A 20,024-nucleotide genomic window follows, 5' to 3' on the forward strand; every position below is an offset into this window, starting at 1 on the left:
TCCAGTCTACAAATTTTGATAATGAATATGTATCAGAGGGATTTACAAATAAGTGAATTGACCTGCTCTGCTTGATATTTTGGCTGCTACGAGTTTAACACACCTAAACCTCAAACTGAAGGGATCTGGACTCGGCATGAGACCGCATCAACAAAAATAATTACATTTCTCTGGTTCTCTATTAATGTTCACATAATTTAAAACCGACAACTGTGAGTCTGACAGTATTCTAGGAGTTCAATACATGTTGCCGAATATAAAACGTAAGGCTCTGCTTTAAATTTACTTCTAGGGGAGTTCACTACGTACTTAATTACTGCTTTATTTTAAAAGTACGTGCTTGTGTTTCAATCTACACTGGAGCCAAAAAGTGCCACCCTCTGTTCTTCATACTGGGAAATGTTCCTCTTCATGATGTCCATGCAGGGTCCCAGCAAACGCTCAAAAGCCTGGATGTCAATTACTGAAAGAAAGAAAGTAAATTAAGATTGTGGTCATATCTAACAGAGTGGTGTAGTTTATAAATGTTCAGTCATGTAACAGACAGACTAGAGTTTAAGATTTAAGGCGTTATTGCGGTCGACCACAAACTCTGTAAACAGAGCGGGTTTCATTAAATATACTTAATGATACACCTTTTAATGTCAAACTGGAGGTAAACATATTAATATTTATCAGATACTTAAGTCATGAGTTTCATCAGATTTGTGAATGTTTTTAATTGGAGTAAAACAGGAAACCAGATTAATTGAATCAGTTTGTCTAATCTGCTTCTATCGAGGGGTAATCTCTGAAATTCACTGCAAACTGTACATCTTTAGTCTTTGTCTACCACTTAAATTGAGAGTGATAGCTAGTAAAAAGTCTTGCTATGGGCGAAGACGGAGCCGAACTCTGATGTGGTGAGATGGTCTGATGTTTAGCCGTCAGGAGGCGGAGCTAAACGTGTGGGCTCCCTCCCAGTTCAACCTCATGGTCACACACCTTGCTTGTGTTAATATTTGGTGAGTTACTGAGCCTCTTGGGCCTGCGGGCCCGAACTGTTTGTGTTGTGAGCGTTTAGGAGAACCTGATAAAACGGTGACTGAGTGCGTTTAGATTATTAGTTACTGTGTTTGCTCTTGTTCCTGCAGCACAATCTCCTCGTCCCCTTCCTCCTCTACGTTACAGACCGACGACAGTCCAGTTTCCAGTCTCTTTGACTGAAAATGAGGAATCAAAGAGCGACAAAAACACCAGTTTCTTACCTAAACATTTGGTTTCTCCCACAGCGTAAACTGATGCTGCACGAGGTTTGTTGGTGACCAGTGCCAGCTCCCCAAAATACTGCCCTCTAGAGCAGCGAGCCACCTCCACCTCTGTGTCGTCCTGCTGGACGGCCTTCGTCTGGGACAGACATAAAGGAATCTGAGTCATTTAGTAGATTAAATATTCTATTTCCTTAATGGCAAAAACTAACCATCAAATTGACAGATAAGATAATACATGATCATAGAGGCCACTAAAATAGAATAATTTATGTTATTGGACCCACTCACTTTGCTTTTTATCGTTATCTTCACCTCTCCTGATTCCACAATGTAGAAACAGTCGGCCTCCTCCCCCTGCAGGAAGCAGCAGAAACATTTATGAAGTTTAACTTGTTATTGATTAACGCACAAAGATACAGCAGCCAATGTCCCAACACTGTACCTGCGTTATTAAGCGCTCTCCATCTTTGAAGACTCGTGCTCCCACAACATCTGCAATCTTCATCCTCTCAGAAAGCTTGTGAAGAGAAAATGAAGCTTGATGACACTGTGTGTGTGTGTGTGTGTGTGTGTGTGTGTATAGATACTATATTATCTCGTGTAGATACAAACCTCAAGAGACTTCAAAAGAGGAACACACTCAATGAAGGCCTCGTACGTCCTCCTCTTCTTCGCATTATTTCTAACAATCAGTCTGTGAAATGTGGCTCGATCCTGGGCACCAGACAAGAATAATAGTTTGCGTTTTATTTTAAATTCTTATTTTTATTCAAGAACCTGATGCATTGTGGGACTCACCAGGCCCCACAGAGCGCCTTCCTGTGTTGCAATGATTGTAGCAGCTCTCGGTGTGTTGTACATGAGAGCCAGCTCACCAAAACTGCCCTTGTTGTCATACTTTCCAACGCACACACTCACTCTGTCCTTCTGCACAAAAATATCATACACACCCCTTGAAAGACACACAGATGGGCAGTAGAAGTCATAAGACATATAATATAACATTATACAGTACAATATTATACAAACAATTAGCAATATGTCACTCACTTCTCTATGACGTAGAAATTGTCTCCATCTTCTCCTTGGTCAATGATGTGCTCCTGAGGTTTGACCAACACCTCGAACATGCCGTCCAAAACCTCAGAGAACTGGTCCTGAAATATATTATGATAGTACTATAATATTATATATACATACGTTTTGCAACTTGTAACATAAAGAAGAGATGAGAAACATATAAACAAGTTAAGTTTGAAAAATAGTGCATTAATATAGAAGATGAAAATAAGATAAAGGGGATTTAAATGGAACAAACAGGAGAAGAAAAGTTGTAGAGCAGCTGGCGTGCCTGTCTGTCTCAGTCTCTCTCTCTCTGTGTGTGTGTGTGTGTGTGTGTGTGTGTGTGTGTGTGTGTGTGTGTGTGTGTGTGTGTGTGTGTGTGTCTATCTATCATTGTGAGGATCAATTTCACTTTTAGACCTTCAGAGTGAGAAAATTGTTTGCGGCTCCTCACTTCCTCAAAGGCCTTCCTGAGGGTTTTATGGTTCAGGTTATAATAAGGTTTAGGTTAAGTATTTAGTGATGGTTACAGTTCGGGTGAGGCGCAAGATGAGTGTCTTCACAAAGATAGATATACAGAAATGTGTATAAAACTTTATACACATGGTCAAAAGGACAGCACGTGTTGTACCTGCTCCAGTGTTTTAAACAGCAGAATGTCTCGACACGCCTCCTGAAGTCTGCGACGCTGCTCATCCGTTTTTGGATGCACAACCCGGGGCTCTGCATCGTTGTCCTCTTCGTCATCGGGGTTGTACGCCTCTGCACAAACTGCAGCGGGACAAATGAATAAAAATACTGTATAGTGGTCCACATTAATTGATATTCATCACACATATTGTTCCAGTTACTGACCTGCAGCTCTGCGAATGTATTTACTGGTGGTGGACTCTGCAGAGAGAGAGAGAGAGAGAGAGAGAGAGAGAGTATTTTATTGGATTTCATAAGTCTATTAAAGCATAACGAAGCTCATCATACTTCTCATCTGTGCATTTTTTTTTGCGTTTTTCACATGCATCAGGATTCCTTGCGTTAATGTGTGTTATTCAGTGTAATAAGATCTGCTAGTTTTAAGTGGAGCAAATGTTTGTAGCCAACATTTTGTTCATGTGGATGTTTGCCTGAATGTGACCTTGTAGGTCAAAACTTTGCATCAATATTTTCTCCATGTCCTGTGTTATTTTGACACTGAAGCTTTTAAAGTTTGAAACATCCACAAAGTGTCATTTCTTAAAGTTGCATTTTTAATTCAGAGAACATGGAGCAGACAAAAAAGCAAAAGGATGTAATACTACTCACTAACAGTGTATTCCTCCTTCTCTTCATCCACCTTTTTGGGCTTGTTTGGCTTTGTGTCAAAGGTCACTTTCCATGCAGGTTTGGCGCTGCGTTTCTTGGCTCCGGGGTCGTTTCTTTGGCCCTCCAAAAGTCGTGTAAAATGCTGCACCGCAAATTCAACCAAGTCCGACGGCTCGCGGCGAAGCACTTCGACTGTGTATCCCTGCAGCAGCTCTTTCAACCCAGCTGGTATCTCCACACTACTCATCGTACACGTTCACAGGTCACAGCTTGAAGGTACAAATAACTGCAAATCTAAACACCAAATATTTAGATTTAAAATATCTAAGCCTCAGCTTGTTTCACAGATTTGATGAACATACGTCTGGGCGGAGCAAACTGACTCCCCCTCCTCTCGTCCCACTCTCCCCAACGTTTCAGCAGCTCATTGATTTATTTATTTAGCACGGCCTGTCGGAAAGTATTGACCTGATCTTTTTTACATCAAATGAAATTAAAGGCTGTCCGATGGATTACAACTCCGAATTTGATGATTTGGCAAAGAAACGAGAGATGGAGCTTTAAAAAAGTTCAAGTAGTTTCAAATAGATTTGCAGTGTTAAATGCTGCAGGTAGAAAAGCTATTTATAGAAATACCCTCAATTGATATTGTCATGTATTACATCTTAAAGATTCACTACTTCTTCTATGCATGTGTATTATTTTATCTTAATTCTTAATTCCACTTTCAAATTCAGTCTGTTATTACATGTTTGTTACAGCTGTTTGAATACATATGGAGAGTCATTGCTTCTTTGATTTTTGAACTCCCCCAAAATACACAATTCAGAAAAAAAGTGAACAACAATGCCATTACTAAATATGGATTCTCTTTTTTTAATTTCTTTACATTTTCACATTCATGTTATATTCAATCAAACTCATTAGTACTCTCATAATTTCACATGATCAGACAGACCGTCGAGCTAGCGTTGGTGGTCACTGAGTGGAGGAAGGGCGACCTCACAGGAAGCAGACAGTTTGAAAGATGTGTATTGCCGAGAGATTGATCAAATGCAGTAAAACATAAATCACCTTTTCCCTGATATGTACACCTGCTCGCAGATAACAAAAGGTAAGGCACGGCATGTTCACTTCACTTCTTTTCTTATATAAAAATAACACAATAAAAAGAAAATAAGTAAAACAAAAAGAGTGAACATTCGACTTTGTGTGCGTTTGTTTGTCTACTGATACCAAGTCATCACATCATCACTGCTCTGCTTACTTCGCAGGTCTGAATGGTCCACTCTCAGGACCACGAGGTTTCAAAGACAATCAAGCACATTGTTGGGAAACTGTTAAAATCTCTTTGTGATTTACTGTGTGTGTGTGTGTCGCTACTAATGCTTTGTATCAAACAGTTCTGTTCCTGGGATTCCCATTCGAGGTGATGCTGAAACGTCCTCACAGGTTTGGTGCCATCCAGTTCAGGAACTTCATTGCAAATTCAAATCCTAAGAAACAAGCCTGAAAAAGAACACACAGACAAAACTCTTTAGTTTGTGTATAGAAATGCTGGAAAAAACAGATCTTAAAATAACATTTTTTTTCTTTGACAAAAGGTACAATAATATTATTTCAATGAAAGCAGAGCTTAATTATGAAATTACAATGTGAAATATATTTTTATGACAACACATTTTTATTTGAGATTACTTTCGAGGTATCGTCTTTGTTCAGTAAGATGTCAGATTAGTAAAAAACTGGCCATAATGGGTTGGCTCTCTTATAATTGCTTGTTTGTCCGAAACAAAAGTCAAAAAAACGAAACAGTGTATATTGTGAGGACATCAAACAAACATACTGGTGCATCTCTGTCGCAGCTGTAATGCACGGATCAGGGTTCAGGTGAAACTTACTGGTTTGGAAACATATTTTTGATTCCATGAGCTTTTTAAATTCATTTTAAAATCGTTGCGGAGGGAGAAGGAAAAAGGGGCTTTTGGTGGTAACATATAGTACCTATAATATAGTTAAGTATGTTGGTGAATCAACGTTATTGAATTTAGTTTTTTGGTCTTAATCTTTAAAGCTGGAAAGGCCTCAGTCCATTCTGTAGCTTAGTGATACTGATGTATGTCATTTTCCAGTATCCATCATATCCTGTGGCTGCTAATACAAAATATTATTTTCATTGAATTACCACTCCTTTAGACCCAGAGTCCTTTGCACAGCAGATATATGAGCAAGAGGATCAAAGTCCAAAGTCCAATGCCAGGAAGTAAAATGTCCCGACTGAACGCCTACTGCGTGCTAGTGGTGACCTTGCAGAGTATGTACCAAAAGTAAAATAGAAACAGTGAGTGATTTGGAACGCAGCATCTATGTAGTACACTCACTGCATTTGCAGGGAAAGCTCTAAGCATGACAGCGTTGAAGCCTTTGTACAAAGAGCCGACGCCCTCCTCTCTGATCAACTCCCGCAGAACGTCACGAAATCCATTGGGATACTTTCCTTCAGGAGCTGAGGGAGAGAAGCATCAGGAGACTCAGTCACAGGCAACTTTTTTAATGTGTCATGGGAGGTGTCGGAAGCAGAACCCAAACGCAGAAGAACCGCCCTAAGAATATTTATTTACAACAAAAAACAACGACCGGCTTCAAAACAGACAAAAAGGCGAAAGAACAAAACAGGAATCAAGATGGGACTTGAACAGTAATCACAAACTGAAATATGACAGGACATCTACACCCAGTTCCCACAACAGTGTAACACAGTACAAGCCAACAAGGAGACCGGAGACAAACAGGTTTTAAATACAAGGAGAAGGTAAAGAGACACAGGTGGGAACAACGAGGAAGCACAGGTGACGACATCCAGACAATCAGGAGACATGCAAAATAAGGAACAAAGCACACGGGGGCAGGAAGTGCGGAGACACAGAGGATAAACTACAAAACAAAACCGGAAGCCACCCAACACCGTGAAAGAATGTTTTTCAGACTTGGAGAATCTAAAAACAAACCTGTTTGGAAACGAGACTTGAGTACGTCGGCTGGAATTGCGACGGCCCAGTTAAAGATCCCGGCCATCCCCCCAGCAAACAGCACACTGGGAACGCTGAGCTCGTTATGGCTACAGGGAGAAGACGGCATGTTCAACTGCTCAGAGGACAATATAGTAATCAAATAGTTGTAAACACTGTTGGGAAACAACAAATATTTACCTTTTTCCTGCTGGTGTGAGGAGGTTCTTTAACCACTCATAGGAAGTGAAGTACATCCCACTGGCTGGAACATCTGAGTTACAAAAAAAAAAAAAAAAAAAAAAGCAGCTTCAGCTGCACCTCAACCTCCATATCATATAAAATACAGCTTCATTGAACTGATCAGCAACTAAATGTATACATGCCAATATTTCTATGTAAACATACTTCACATATTCTGACAGATTAGGTTGGATCGAAGCGGTTTGACATGAATTTAAAGGGTCCATCTAATTACATGACCTACATTTACATGTGTTTTTAATACAAAAACAAGCAGACCAGACCCATCATCTGACACACCGTGAAAACAACCGTACAGGATTGTAGTCGAATAATAAGTATGCATCATGAAAATTAACTCAAACTCTGAAGACATTTCCTCAAGGTTACAAACACTGTTATAAACAGGGTTGTATTACATTGTCATTCAGCTTGTCCTATTAAGCAAGCAGCTGTCTGTCGGTCAGCAGTTAAATCGTCAAAGCACTTGAGGAAAGCTCAGAAAGGCTTCAACTACTTTTTGTGCAGTAGTTCTATTCAACACCTGTTAAGATATTTTGAAGTCTAAAAAAATCAGCTAAACCCTTTTAAAAAAGTACAATGTGAAGTTTTTGAAATATTATGAAGAATGATTTCCTGTTTTCGGACAGACATGGTCACATTTGTGCTGATTGTTTCACGCTGCTCTGATCTGGAGGTGGTGGAAACGTGCAAAGAAATGCAAAAATGTCCCAGCAAATGCAGTGACAGGAAAGTGTAGGATTCAAAGTATTTAAACAGTAACATTGTTTGTTTCGAGGAAAACTTCACACGGGTGCTTTTAAGTGAATTATTCTCATTATGTGATCTAGGTCTCAGGTTTACTATCATCAGAGTAAAGCAGCACCTCTCATGAGAGTCAGCGCGGTGCCTTTGTAGATTCCTCTAATCCCAAACTGTCTGTACAGCTGTTTGACACAGTCCATGGGTCCTGCATACTTCACCTCTCCTGTTGTTGCCTGGATCTGCACACACAGAAACACACGGGGATGTCATGATGGATCTACTAGTGCCGAGAACACAGTGATTACATCCTAATTTTTGTAAAACACATTAACCTCTGACCTGTAGGAGACATTTGATGCGCTCTCCAGGAGCCATGATGGCTGTGGTGAACACACCAGACAACATCCCTGCAGCAAACAGCTGTGGGTACCTGCAGGAGACAACATACTTACTTATTATCACCCTGAGAGTGTTATAGCTAAATGAACAGTACGATCATCTACGGTAGGGAAATCCCTTACGTCAGGATATCATCAGGAGTTTTCTGTTGAATTTTCTTGCCCATTCCAAATCCAAAGAAACAGACAGCAAACATGGGTGTAACTCCAATGATGGGGGCCGCCATGCCTTTATAGAGTCCTTTTATACCCTGTGAGGGAAGAAGACGACACGGAAACCTCAGCATTCCTTTAGAAAGTATTTTATCTACATTTGTCGCAGATAATAAGGCAGCATTCACCCTCACCTCTTTGGCTACGCTCTTCTTAAGACAATCAAAGGTCCCAGAATACAAAAGGCTCTCTCCAGGGTTCGGTTTGGGCTGAGTCTGTAAACGCACCTGAGAGACGAAGGAGAGTGCAGTTTGTAATGACTTCACGCGCAGAGAATCAAGCATCACAGCAACAGTGATTTGGACCTATGGACTTATGTGTGCACCCTGAAAGCCAGGTCCATAAAAAAAGCCCTGACACCCTTGAGATGAGTTTGAACACCAACTACAAGCCAGATTGTGAATAAGTCCAATATTTAGAGAGTAAATTGATGTGCCTAGTGGTCAGAACCATTACTCTCAGTGAATGCTAATGTTGCTCGGTGTCTGCTGGATGTGTAAATAGGTAACTGTTTGCCTTGATTTTTTTGTTATTTTATACCGACTGTTGATAATATGTTGTGCTGCGTTTATAACTTACTCCACTCACAAGTCGCCAAAACAAATGCCGGTTTAAAAGAATTGTGACAGTGGTGTGACTTGAGCATGAGACAAAACTTGTTAGAAATGACCTCAACTATATATCTAAGGCCTTTCTCAACTGCAGTTTCTTCCACACAACAAAAACACAGATACAGCTGGCGTAAGCTAATATTGTCCAATTGTCTGATGGATCCGTGTAGCTCTGTTAAAGAGTACGAAGCTAATCGCTGTAAATCTAAACCAGTGATAATGAAGAACAGAGTTGATGCATTCAGGTGAGATATCCGTCTGTGCAGAGTCATGTAACAGGGTGACTGTGGGTCAAAGGTGCGCTGAGCTTTCTGCAGCAGCATTCATATTTAACTACACAAGTGTGTGATATCTGATTGACATTTGCTTCTCTGGCTCCATTGTCTGCAGTGTCACTGGTCAGCTCTCGGTGTGGTTTACTCAGAGCATCCTGAAGGTGAGACACACGCGACAATAATCACCTTAATGGTGTCGAGTGGATGTCCCGTGAAGACGAGGCAAACGCCTCCGAACCCTCCTGCGAAGAAGTTCTTCATCGGACTGATCTGCTGCTGCTGTTTTGACATTTTCGCTGAAACAAAACAAACTGAATGAAAGCCAAACCGAAAATGAATGCAAACACACGGATATTTTTTTTAAAGACAAGAAACAACATCTTACCTAGTCGGCGGTGTTTATGTGAGGTATGTTTGTGCGCCCTGTCACTCCTGACTGTAGAGGACCTTTCACCCACTTGTTCAGCCGGAGCGGTTGGACTGCGACACCGCTGCACTCTGGTGCGCTCCTGTTTGGCGTCCGAGTGGAAACTGACACTGATGTGTGTCATTGCATCAATTCAAGCATGTGCTAATATGACATTTTAAGCCAACTTTGTGTAAGATTAATTAAAAAATACAACTGATAAATTCTCTGTTTATGGGAAAAAATTATTCCATATCAAAAGTATTACTGTATTATTGTTTTGTATTCCTTTGTGCATCCATATTGGTGTATATTTAAAGGAAGAACAGAAGAATAAGAGTAATTAAAACAATTAAAACAAGACGGTTTAACTCAGCTGCTTATGTCTCACTCCTGGTGGTTTTGTTGTGTCGTGATTGTTACAGTGTGACCAAAATGTTCACAAAAACTCTGAATTTATGTTTTAATGAGTAATCTATAAAAAATGTACTGTAAAAAAAAATCAAACAATCCAACCACTCCCACTGTTAAAATATAGCTTTATTAGTTTTATTATAACACTGTCATTGCACTTTTGCAGACTATGTTAATCATGGAAAGAAGGGACCCTCACCTCTCTCACACGCATTGTAAACAGACACACAAATAATTAATGAACAAACACTCGGACATTAACTAAAAACTGTTATCACTTCTGGATTGCCTTTACCATCTCCATACGAGATAGCCCTTCCAGGGACAAAAACAGATACATTAAAGTGTAAGATGGAAGAACATCAATCACTACATCATTGGGAAGAAACAAGGAAAGGTACAAGTTGCTTAAAGTATTATAATGACGAGGAGAGAACAAAATGCCCTGTATTTCAACTCCATTGGCTTGATTTTCAGTCGGTGCATCATATAATAACTGGAAATCAACAACACTGAATAATGTATCATCTTAGGTCATAATAACTGCAGTTATTATTATGTCCAGAAAGCGACAGCTCACATCAGCCAAGACTATTGGTATATTTCAGCTATATTGCAAGTTTCTATGGAAAGCCTTATTGCAGCACAATTAGTTTGAATGCGAATCCAACATACAGACATTAATCTGTGAGTTTTGCATAATACAGAGCGATCATCACATTGTTTGATAACCAGTAAAGAGACAAAAGTACCAGACTGAGAAAACTGCAGACGGAGCCACAGGAAAGACTCGATATGTAGCAGCAAGTAACTCAGCTCAAAGCTTCGTATTGATAACACACGAGTCAGTGTGCTTTTCTCTCACTAGAATAGTAAACTTGTTCAACTCGTTCTACTCAACTTAAATTCTAATGAATGAAGGGTGAATGAAAGAGGAAGTCAGTTTTAAGAGTAGTATACTCTGTTAAGAAAAACAATGCATGCAGTTACACACAGTAGTTTGGTCCCACTACAAGGGAAGCACATAACATATTCTCACAACAGTTCAAATAATGGCACTTTCATCTGTAACATGACTTCAAATCTGTCTTTTTTTTAATTCAAAATATTTGATTGTATTTTAAAATCAATTTGGTTAAACATATTTTGGTTAGAATACAATTTAGTTGGGGTTTTAAATACTATAAGTGCATACAGTTATTGTATGAGTTTAGGGTAATTATTGCTAGGAATTCAATGTGAAACAGCTCCAGTGTTTGGCCTTTATTTTGGCTATTTTTAATCTGAAACTAAACCTCACAGGTTTTTGTGCAGAAAAGGTTTTTGACACCAGAAAAAAAAAATCCCACTTCCTTTTCAAATAAAATTCACTTGAGATGGGAGAAGATGTGAAAGACAGAACATCTTTCTGATATCAACATCACATGCATGCTGCAGCCTGGACTTCAAGTCCATGAAAACATTGGCAAAACTGATTAGCTTCTCTCAGCACTGGCTGGTACAGAATACATTTATTGTAGCTCCCATTGGTAGAGAGTAGCAGATTACAGTGCGTTAGTATGGTACTGATATGGTTAGTCCTGGTTCTCACTGATCTGTGGGAACTCCTTGTAGATCTGCTGTACAATTAGCTTATCCATCTGTTTCGCTGTAGCGCACCCTTCCTCCTCTCCTGCGTCCTCCTCCTCCCTGAGAATCCTCTGCATCACCCCCTGAAGGTCCGACAGGCGGTGCTGGTGCTCGAGGTAGTCCGTCGAGCGTATTATGGAGTGCATGAGGGAGAGATACTCCATCCTCAGCTTCATGGGGAGGGCAAGAGAGGAGATTATAATCAGACTTGATTAAAAGCTTTTGGATAAGCCGGTATGATTAAACAAATGGTTTCACATTTTAGGAAAACCGCTTTCTTGCCGAGAGTTGGATGACTACATCTGTTCCTATCTCATATCTGTCCATTAAATACTATAATAATACAAGAAAAGCAAAAAAGAGTGTTTCCCAAAATGTGCAACTGTTCCTCTAAAGCCTGAGAACAGTCAGTAGCTGTGCGTTGTGTCCAGATCTCACCTTGTCTCCAGGTGAAAGGTCAGATATTTGTCGAACAGCGATGTCAATCATCACCATCATGTCAGTACGGTAGAAGATGTCAGCGGTCTCTTGGCTGGCGAAAACATCCTGCAGGAACTTGAGCACTGAGTGTGGTGCAGGCGGTGTGTGTTTGAACATACACACAGGGTCGTCTGGAGGGCAGAGGACAAATAGTGTGCAATGAAATCAGCAGACAGAATGTGTGGATGCAAAATAAGAAAATTTGACAAACTGTTTTTTTTACCGCCTCTGTTCAGAAGCAGCAGCACTTTCTCTGACAGGATCTTGACATTTTTCTTCCTCAGCTCCTGCATGATCACATTGCTCCCGGGTGCTGGGTGACACAGACAAGAGACAGAAAGTCAACAGTAAGACAGTAAACACTGTGTAGGTCCCTGTTGTGCAGGAGTTTATTTTCACAACCATCTAAAAAATCACTTCAATCACTTTGAAGTCAGTGTAAACAATACACATGCTTAATAATTAGGAAATAAAAGTTGCATTGAACATGTTATTTTAATAAATTAAAACAATCTTGAAATAAGCAATTTAAAATTGTAACTATAAGGAAGTTAAACAAGTCATAATGCCCTCTCTAGTATCTATTTTATATTGCTATGAAACCATCTCCTTCAAACAACTGGATTTATTAAAAATGCTATAAATGACTCTTGCCCAGCCATCCTTAATTCCATTACACGCACGCACGCAGCTGTGTAAATGGTCCATGGCGGCGTTTCTCACCTGTGAGGTGCAGGTTGAAGGCCAGCAGGAGGTTCAGGAAGATGTCAGGCAGCTGCTCTGTGGGATCAGAGGGAAGTCCGTCCTCCACCACACCCAGCAGAAACTGAACAAAGTCAGCATTCAAGTGTTCTGAAAGCAGGGAGGGCCCGGATTATGTCCTGGATTAAGAACGCATTATCCCTTTATACACCTTTTAATGCATGGATGTCAGACTTTTAGATGAGGAACACAGTTTATAACCTGTCCAAAGAAGTTGAAACTGTTCTGGTAGAACAGCAGTGATGATCTGTGCATAACATCATGTGCTGTGGTACAATAAACATGTTAACTACCACCAAAAATATAACACCGCAGTGTTTTATATACCATTATAAATATATATATATATATATACCATACCGTAGTGATGATATGGAACCTGTTCGCCCATTGAGAAGATCATAGTGAGCACCAAAGCCGTGTAACACATCTTCTGGTGCTCTGAGGAAAGAAATAGCCAAGAAAGAGTCATAAATAGCTTTGCAGATGAACAAGATGAGGTGAAAAGTAAATGTTTCCACCTTGTGTTTCAGTTTGTATGTCTCTGGCCAGCTCCATTGGGAGGATGGAGTTGAGGAGGGTGGAGATGAGAGAAGCGTCCAGGCTGCACATCGCCCCGAACACTTTGAGCAGCAGCAAACGCAAAGACACGCGAAGCTCCTGCACAGTCACATTGTAAAGATGATAACAATGAGCCAGCACTAACCGAATACACACTGAACATCACCAGCATGCTTACTAACCCTGTAATTCCACATTCAGAGCAACAAGGCTCACATCTAGTTCCCTCTTGGTACATTATGTAATCCTACTGTTGCTAAGCTACAAGGACAAAATAAAAATAAAAAGTTTGCCAAAAAATATCACGCTGATATCTTTCTAAATAAACTGACCATATAAAAATGCTGATAATAACTAAGAAGCTTTTAACCATAAGAGGAACAACATCTTTACAGACCGATTTACCCTATAAGTCTCATAAATTCATGTTTTTATCAAATACAGATTAGTTTTAAGTTCATGGTGTTCTAAATGAAAGTCTTTTTTTATTAAAATGTATTGTAATGACTTACCATCTGATAATATGAAACCAGAGACAACACGTTCTCGTAGTGGTTGGTCTTACACATCTTCTTACACACCTCAGGATCTGCATCAGTCTAAAACATACAACTGTTGTTAGTTGTAGAAGCGACGACATAATAACATCGTAACATCATAACTTTGTAATCTATGCGACAGTCGTGGTCCTCGGACACGCCAGTGGAGGATTATGTAGCCCATTGACGCATTTGGACGTTTCATCGCCGACGTTCGGGACAAACTGCCAACAAAGAATATTTGGCAGCCTGAAGCTTTTTCATACTCAGTCTTTAAACACACGGTTGGATTTGTAAAGTCGTCTAAGCTGCTCTGATCCCATCAAACACGTCTGGTATTTACCACACGACAGCTGGACGGGTCCCGTGGTCACATCCGAGATTCATTACGAGAGAAAACTTTTTATATCATTATGGGGATAAACCAGTGATGTCCACTCAATAACTCCTATGTGTGTTGAATTAGTGACTTAATATGTTTTTATTGAAAACTGACCCACTTGCATTCAACCATGTTACATTACTGTGCATGTTAGTACTACATACTTGGATCACACGTTCTCGTCTGTTTAGAAGCTGACTTATGGACATAATGGGCCAAGGGGTTATGTTTTGGGGCTTTACGTCCGTCTGGGACAGTTGACAGACATGGATGTAAACTGCAACCTGACTGGTTGGCGGAGGCGACAAGCACAACTTGGTTGTATTAGTCTGTTTATGTTCTTGTGTTACTATCCTGTTTGTTTGATATTCAAGAGGTGTAATGCGTATTAAATATTTTACTCTGTATCCCTTTGTACAATTTAATTTAAAAGGTGCTTTATCAATACATCCTGTCTTACTTATGCATGTCTGTCATTCATATCTATAAAATATATACTGGACTTCTGTTTCATCTTCTTACAGACTTGAATTGTTTCAAGATTTCATTGGGAAATAGTTGACCAATTTTCCAATCATTGAAAATAGATAATGATTGAAAGTAAAATGTTGTGGAAAAACTTGTTTAGTCCTGGAAGATATTCCTGCTTTCCGTTGGCTGAGAATTAACTATATTACCATCTGAAAGGACTGAGTCATGTTCAGGATCATATTAACGTTTAAATGGTAGTTGAGGTACAACAATATTTTTTAATAAGCTACTCTCAGTTTTGTTGCGATATTAATTTGACGTTAAACTGGTTGACATGTTCGGTTCAGTTGTTAAGTCGATGTGCTTGTTAGTTGTTTTGCCTGCAAAGGTTTAAAGTGTGTGATTGAACTCTGGAGAGGACCCATGGTTTCAAATGTTTGTTGGGCAATGTTGAGAGTGTTGGATAACAGACTTCCACAGAGAGGAACATATTAGTGTGTGATGCGATCCGTCTGTCTGTCATACCAGATCATCATTTCATCAAAAGATCTCGAGGAATAAGCGGGAACGCGGCCACTACATCGTACCAGTATCTTCAGCAGCTCCTCGAGGTAGCAGGCGATGAGCGCGTGGTCTTCGTGAAGCGCCCAGCTACGCTGCTGAGAATCGTCCCGGTGTCGGGCGAGGTCGCTGAAGATCACCTCCAGCCTCTGTTCATCGTGACACACCTGACCCTGCGGCAGCGCTGCACTCAAATCCTACAGAGACAGAAAACACCATGACACACCTTATTCTGCTACAACTTGAAATACCAGTACGGAGGAAAATCCGTCAGAAGAGGCTATTCTCTGTAAATATTTTGTTTAAGTATTAAAAGATAACATATACGGGCCGGAAAGATATCAGAGCTACAAACTTCAGTTTGGTTTTGTTCCTCTCTAAAAGCACACAGAGAAGACCTTTAGTACGTCACAAAGTATTCAGGCTTTAAAATCGGATGAGCACGTGTCACCATGTAAGTACAGGATGCAGCCAACAGCTTTCAGCTTTTGCTGTTTGAGGTTACGTGTCACACGACCCACTATTGACCACCTTACACCGACAATAAGCCAGAGAAACGTCTGCCAGGAAAGAATCAGCAGTTCCTTTATAGCTTAGTCAAGCAGAAAATTAGAAAATGAGCGAGTGACACTGTGAGTACCGTCCTCCTGAGTCTCTAAACGACTCTGATAACCGTCAGCTAAAAGAAGAAGAAGCTGTAACTCTAAACGACAGCGCCCTTCTCCTTTCAGCTGGCGGGGCTGCAGGTTTCTGAATCCACATGATGTAATGAAAACATATCTGACCTTGCTCTTCACCAGTGAGAGGAGAACTTGCTCCAAGTCAGAGGAGGCTTGAGGTAAAGCCGTCTGCAGATGTCCGACCACCACGCCGACAGCGACCCGCGACAGCTTGTAACTCAGGCCCGTGTTCTTCCGTACCAGCTCGATCAGCTCACCCCCGATAGTCATGGGAACTGGCTCGGGAGTTGAGGGGCTGCCAGGAGGGCTTTCAGCGATGGAGGGGGGGGCAACAGGCCAGTCACTTTCCGGCAGCTCCACCACAGTGGGCTGTGCAGGAGAAGGGGTGCCATGGGGAGGCTGTGGAGCAGGGCTCTTCTTTGCAGGAGCCGGCTGAGAAGGGGAGTCGGAGGCAAGCACGTCTGGAGGGGGTGCAGCGGGCTTCACACGTGACGGCACAGGAGGAGGGGGGGTGCTGGACACGCTTGGTAAGCTGACATCAGAGGAGACCAGTGAGTGGTTGGAGCCAGACTCTAAAGAGGTGGTGCTGATCGTGAGGGAAGGAGCCGGGGACGGAGAAAGAGAGGACACTCTGGAGGGGACCTCTGGCTCGGCTGAGGGAGAGAGAGAGAGCTCCAGTTACAGGGAGGAGAGGGAACAGGAATGACCCGACTAAGAATAGAGTGTGTTTGTGAAGTACAGAGCTGCAAAAACATGGTGCAGAAATCTATGGGACTGGAACAAACTTGTAATTGATATTGTGAATACTGATTGGAAAAATGCGTCCTTCGCACAACTCTGTGAGTTCTCACCTGGACGCCGGCCGTTACGTTGTTTCTCAGGGGGAGGCGGGGTGATCGGAGCCGCACGTCGAGCTTGAGGAGGCACCTACAGGATGTGAAATTATTTGTATACAGGCAGATTTGAGGGCATATTGTGTGTGTGTATTGTTCTATTATGGACAACTTCAGCATGTTGTCTCTGCTGTGAGAGAAACCCTGCTGGGAGATGTCAGGGTGGTTTAATCTCTCTCCTGATGTATTCTGTGACATATCTAACACTCCTAGTATTATTGTTGTATCAGTCAAGGCTGAAGAGATGTTTTAATCCTGCCGGGTTTAGTTTTTGACCTGTACATGGGTGAAACCTTTTCTGATGTAAACTGTGAAAGGTACTGGAACCCCGCTGCAAAGATTTGTGAGCTAGGATATTAATGTAGATTAGTGGTGTTTAATGGGCAGCCTTAAGCATGTTCTCATTCAGAGTCTTAATGAGTTACAATTTCAAACAACCTCGAAACAGATGTTTGAAGTGCTTCACAGGAATATGAATGGCGAAACAGAAACATAAAAGACCGATGACAATATGTAGGCTGACAACTTTTTCTGCTTTTAAGTATGAAATACGTATACAGTATAAGCTCTCTTAATATTTCACGTATGCATGTGTGAACCTAATTGGGGGCTTCAAATAACATATTTAAATGCGTGCTGTGTTACCTGATAAAGGCCCTGTTCTGCCTGTATGTTGTCCACGCTTCCTGACAACGGCACACTCCCCTGGCGTCCGTGGTCTCGGTTAAGGCCGTTGGCTGGAGGAGGAGTTTGACTCAGAGATATTTCGCTGCTGGAAGATTGAAGGCCTTGTTTGTGACCAGAGGATGAGGAACTTCGTCGTTCAAGGGTCTCCTTTCTGTGATGGATCAATTTTCTGCAACAGAAGAGAATAATAATTTATACAACATGGCTAGAATCAACATATTATCTTGTCATGTGCTTTGCAACTCACTGGAGAACATCTCTCTGTTCCAGATTGTATTTGCCTCCATTTTTTAAGGCCACGTTGTGGACTCCTTCAATTGCTCTGTCAATAGACTGCAACACTTCATCCTGCTCTGGAGCCTATAAGAGGATGAAAGAGAAAATAGGGGGAACATTAAATATTAACAAACATAATTATGAAATTTTAAACAGAATGGAACATACTTATGGCTCGGGGACATGTGTGACTCAAAAACAAACTAGAGCGCTTATCTAACAAACAAAAAAAAAGCCTTTTAAATACTGACACAAGTGCTCAGTGAGGCCTCACATTCAGGCTCATTAAACCTCCACAGCCGATGTCATTACCAACAGGAGAGAGCATTCCTATTCTGCCAGTGTGTGGTTTCACGAGAGACAAGCTCTGACTAGTTCACTGTGTGGACCCTTGGAATAAGGATTCTCCTAACTGCAGAGCACATGTGGGTGTGTCTGAGAGGAAAGCTTCATGGAAGCTCCATGTATATTGTTATATAATGATGATAATAATAATAATAATAATAATGATAATAGAGATATAGTCACAGAGGCAGATGAGTTACATTTGAGCAGAAACAATGGCTCGCTGTCTTGCTGGTCTTTGCTTCTTGGGTCTTGTTTCCTAATCTAAATCATCCTATCCTGTCATACCTCACGTCCTTCCTTCTATCTCTTCTCTGTCGCAGTGAGCAGCTGCAGTGCAGAAGGCAATGTCTCTGCTCAATGCAACCTTTGCAATGATTCATGGTTTCTTCTGCAAGAGTGCAGCAATCAGCAGTGAACTCCAACGTGGCCTGCCCTGTAGTACATATAGTACAGTTACTACATGGGCTCTGTCTCTCTCGATCCCATCAATTCAAGCCTCAACGTCACTACGCATTCACCAGATTTCACTTCACCACAGGATGCGACATGGTCACCGCTTGTTATTCATTCAAAAAAAAAAGAAAGAAAAGAAAAACACAAACCGTTGTTACCTGTATTTTTTCGATGTATGATGATGGGATGTAGCCGGTTTCTCCAGAGCTGCAGCGGGACCCCAGCCACCAGTGTTTGTTGCTCCTCTCCAGGATTAGGAAGCTTTCTCCGGCCGCGAAGTGCAGCGAGTTGGGCTCCGCGGATCGGAAGGCGTAGAGAGACCGGTACATACTTTAAGAAGACTTGCAACCGCGAAACGACCCGAAACCACCAGAGAACCGGTTGAGGAGATACGCAGTCTCGGAGGGGTAAGTGTCTGTTCCGTTAGAGGGGATTTAAAGAGTCTATGAAGGCATGTCCCCGGTGGATCGTCGCTGTCTATTTACAATGTAGCTCTCCGGATCATCTGACCTGTGACTGTTGCCAGAAGACACCGCAGGCGGCGCAGTTTCCCCGTGAACACGCCCACAGACGTGTTAATCAAAGGCAGATCCATCTGCAGCTGCAGACGATTTAGTCAAAAACATATAATCCTCCTATTCTGAAAACCTGGATCGTAAAGGCACATTTGATTTGTTTATTGAACGAGTTTATTGCTACCAGATATGTCGCTATACAAGGTGTTATGACTTTAGAGTTTAAATTTAAATATATTTTTTATCTCACTTGTATTTCTATCTCAGCCATTGATTACAGTACAAACGCCACTCAATTAAACATATTCATTACTGAACTGATCAACAGTACACAGCTCACTATGATTACAATTGTGAATTATACAATGCATTTAATTGAGTGAATGGGAGCTCATTGAGTCCCATTGCATTATCTGTAAACAGTATGAACATGATTTATATTTGCCAAAATTAATACTTTTTTTGTTGAGGGATTATACACTTTTTTCCTGTGCAAATTACATTTACCCTCTTTAAGATACATATTTGAATCAGGTGGATCTTTGAGAGACAACCGTGAGTACCGTTGTTCAGATTCAGCACATAAATTATTGTGGAGTCCAAACTGAAACGTTTTCAAAAAACTAATCATTAGTCCTGGAATCTGTGCATTTAGTTATCTATTTGTATAACTATAATTGTATGAACGTATGATTTATAATTGTTGTAGGTTATTTCAACACTGTGGAGGGTCACCACATTTGAATGTGCACCATAGCTACATCAGTTGCTTTAATAGCTGAGCATTCAGCTGCTGAAATCAGATATAAAAGATAAACGATTTAAAAATTGAGCTGTCTTGGC

The 20,024-nt window shown here is 41.1% G+C and overlaps 3 protein-coding genes across 3 annotated transcripts; all 3 read right to left on the reverse strand.

Annotated features, from left to right (window-relative positions):
- Positions 1 to 347: 347 nt before the first annotated feature.
- On the reverse strand, positions 348 to 3,858 carry prkar2ab (protein kinase, cAMP-dependent, regulatory, type II, alpha, B). The gene is made up of 10 exons (XM_068593938.1): positions 3,612 to 3,858; positions 3,168 to 3,203; positions 2,944 to 3,083; positions 2,301 to 2,407; positions 2,049 to 2,202; positions 1,863 to 1,964; positions 1,693 to 1,767; positions 1,539 to 1,604; positions 1,248 to 1,386; positions 348 to 463 (listed from the first exon to the last, which is right to left on the reverse strand). Exons 1-10 carry the CDS (start codon positions 3,856 to 3,858, stop codon positions 348 to 350), a joined length of 1,182 nt encoding a protein of 393 aa, XP_068450039.1.
- A 550-nt stretch (positions 3,859 to 4,408) lies between these two features.
- Positions 4,409 to 9,599, reverse strand: slc25a20 (solute carrier family 25 member 20). Its single transcript, XM_068593940.1, has 10 exons — positions 9,510 to 9,599; positions 9,311 to 9,420; positions 8,373 to 8,465; positions 8,149 to 8,276; positions 7,967 to 8,057; positions 7,749 to 7,866; positions 6,821 to 6,893; positions 6,620 to 6,729; positions 5,993 to 6,117; positions 4,409 to 5,120 (listed from the first exon to the last, which is right to left on the reverse strand). The coding sequence occupies exons 2-10, from the start codon at positions 9,413 to 9,415 to the stop codon at positions 5,058 to 5,060; spliced, it is 906 nt and encodes a 301-aa protein (XP_068450041.1). The 5' UTR covers positions 9,416 to 9,420; positions 9,510 to 9,599; the 3' UTR covers positions 4,409 to 5,057.
- Positions 9,600 to 10,052: 453 nt separating this feature from the next.
- nckipsd (NCK interacting protein with SH3 domain) lies at positions 10,053 to 19,176 on the reverse strand. Its single transcript, XM_068593937.1, has 13 exons — positions 18,825 to 19,176; positions 17,837 to 17,949; positions 17,548 to 17,758; positions 16,861 to 16,936; positions 16,115 to 16,662; positions 15,356 to 15,526; positions 13,889 to 13,975; positions 13,337 to 13,475; positions 13,176 to 13,256; positions 12,777 to 12,905; positions 12,277 to 12,366; positions 12,012 to 12,184; positions 10,053 to 11,743 (listed from the first exon to the last, which is right to left on the reverse strand). The coding sequence occupies exons 1-13, from the start codon at positions 18,993 to 18,995 to the stop codon at positions 11,519 to 11,521; spliced, it is 2,214 nt and encodes a 737-aa protein (XP_068450038.1). The 5' UTR covers positions 18,996 to 19,176; the 3' UTR covers positions 10,053 to 11,518.
- Between the last annotated feature and the right edge of the window lie 848 nt (positions 19,177 to 20,024).

Source organism: Clinocottus analis, unplaced genomic scaffold (assembly GCF_023055335.1).
Source record: "Clinocottus analis isolate CAN_PGR_092001 unplaced genomic scaffold, fCliAna1.0.p SCAF_3, whole genome shotgun sequence".
Classification (NCBI taxonomy): Eukaryota; Metazoa; Chordata; class Actinopteri; order Perciformes; family Cottidae; genus Clinocottus; species Clinocottus analis.

Coding starts and splice junctions, on each gene's coding strand:
- prkar2ab (XM_068593938.1), bottom strand. CDS start 3,858: ATGAGTAGTGTGGAGATACCAGCTGGGTTGAAAGAGCTGCTGCAGGGA. Junction 3,204..3,611: donor GAAGGAGGAATACACTGTTA/GTGAGTAGTATT, acceptor CTCTCTCTGCAG/AGTCCACCACCAGTAAATAC. Junction 1,768..1,862: donor CTCTTTTGAAGTCTCTTGAG/GTTTGTATCTAC, acceptor TCTCTTCACAAG/CTTTCTGAGAGGATGAAGAT.
- slc25a20 (XM_068593940.1), bottom strand. CDS start 9,415: ATGTCAAAACAGCAGCAGCAGATCAGTCCGATGAAGAACTTCTTCGCA. Junction 6,730..6,820: donor CTCACACCAGCAGGAAAAAG/GTAAATATTTGT, acceptor TTCTCCCTGTAG/CCATAACGAGCTCAGCGTTC. Junction 6,118..6,619: donor CAAGTCTCGTTTCCAAACAG/GTTTGTTTTTAG, acceptor TCTCTCCCTCAG/CTCCTGAAGGAAAGTATCCC.
- nckipsd (XM_068593937.1), bottom strand. CDS start 18,995: ATGTACCGGTCTCTCTACGCCTTCCGATCCGCGGAGCCCAACTCGCTG. Junction 13,476..13,888: donor TGGTTTCATATTATCAGATG/GTAAGTCATTAC, acceptor GTGACTGTGCAG/GAGCTTCGCGTGTCTTTGCG. Junction 11,744..12,011: donor ACCTTTCACCTGGAGACAAG/GTGAGATCTGGA, acceptor CTCCCCATGAAG/CTGAGGATGGAGTATCTCTC.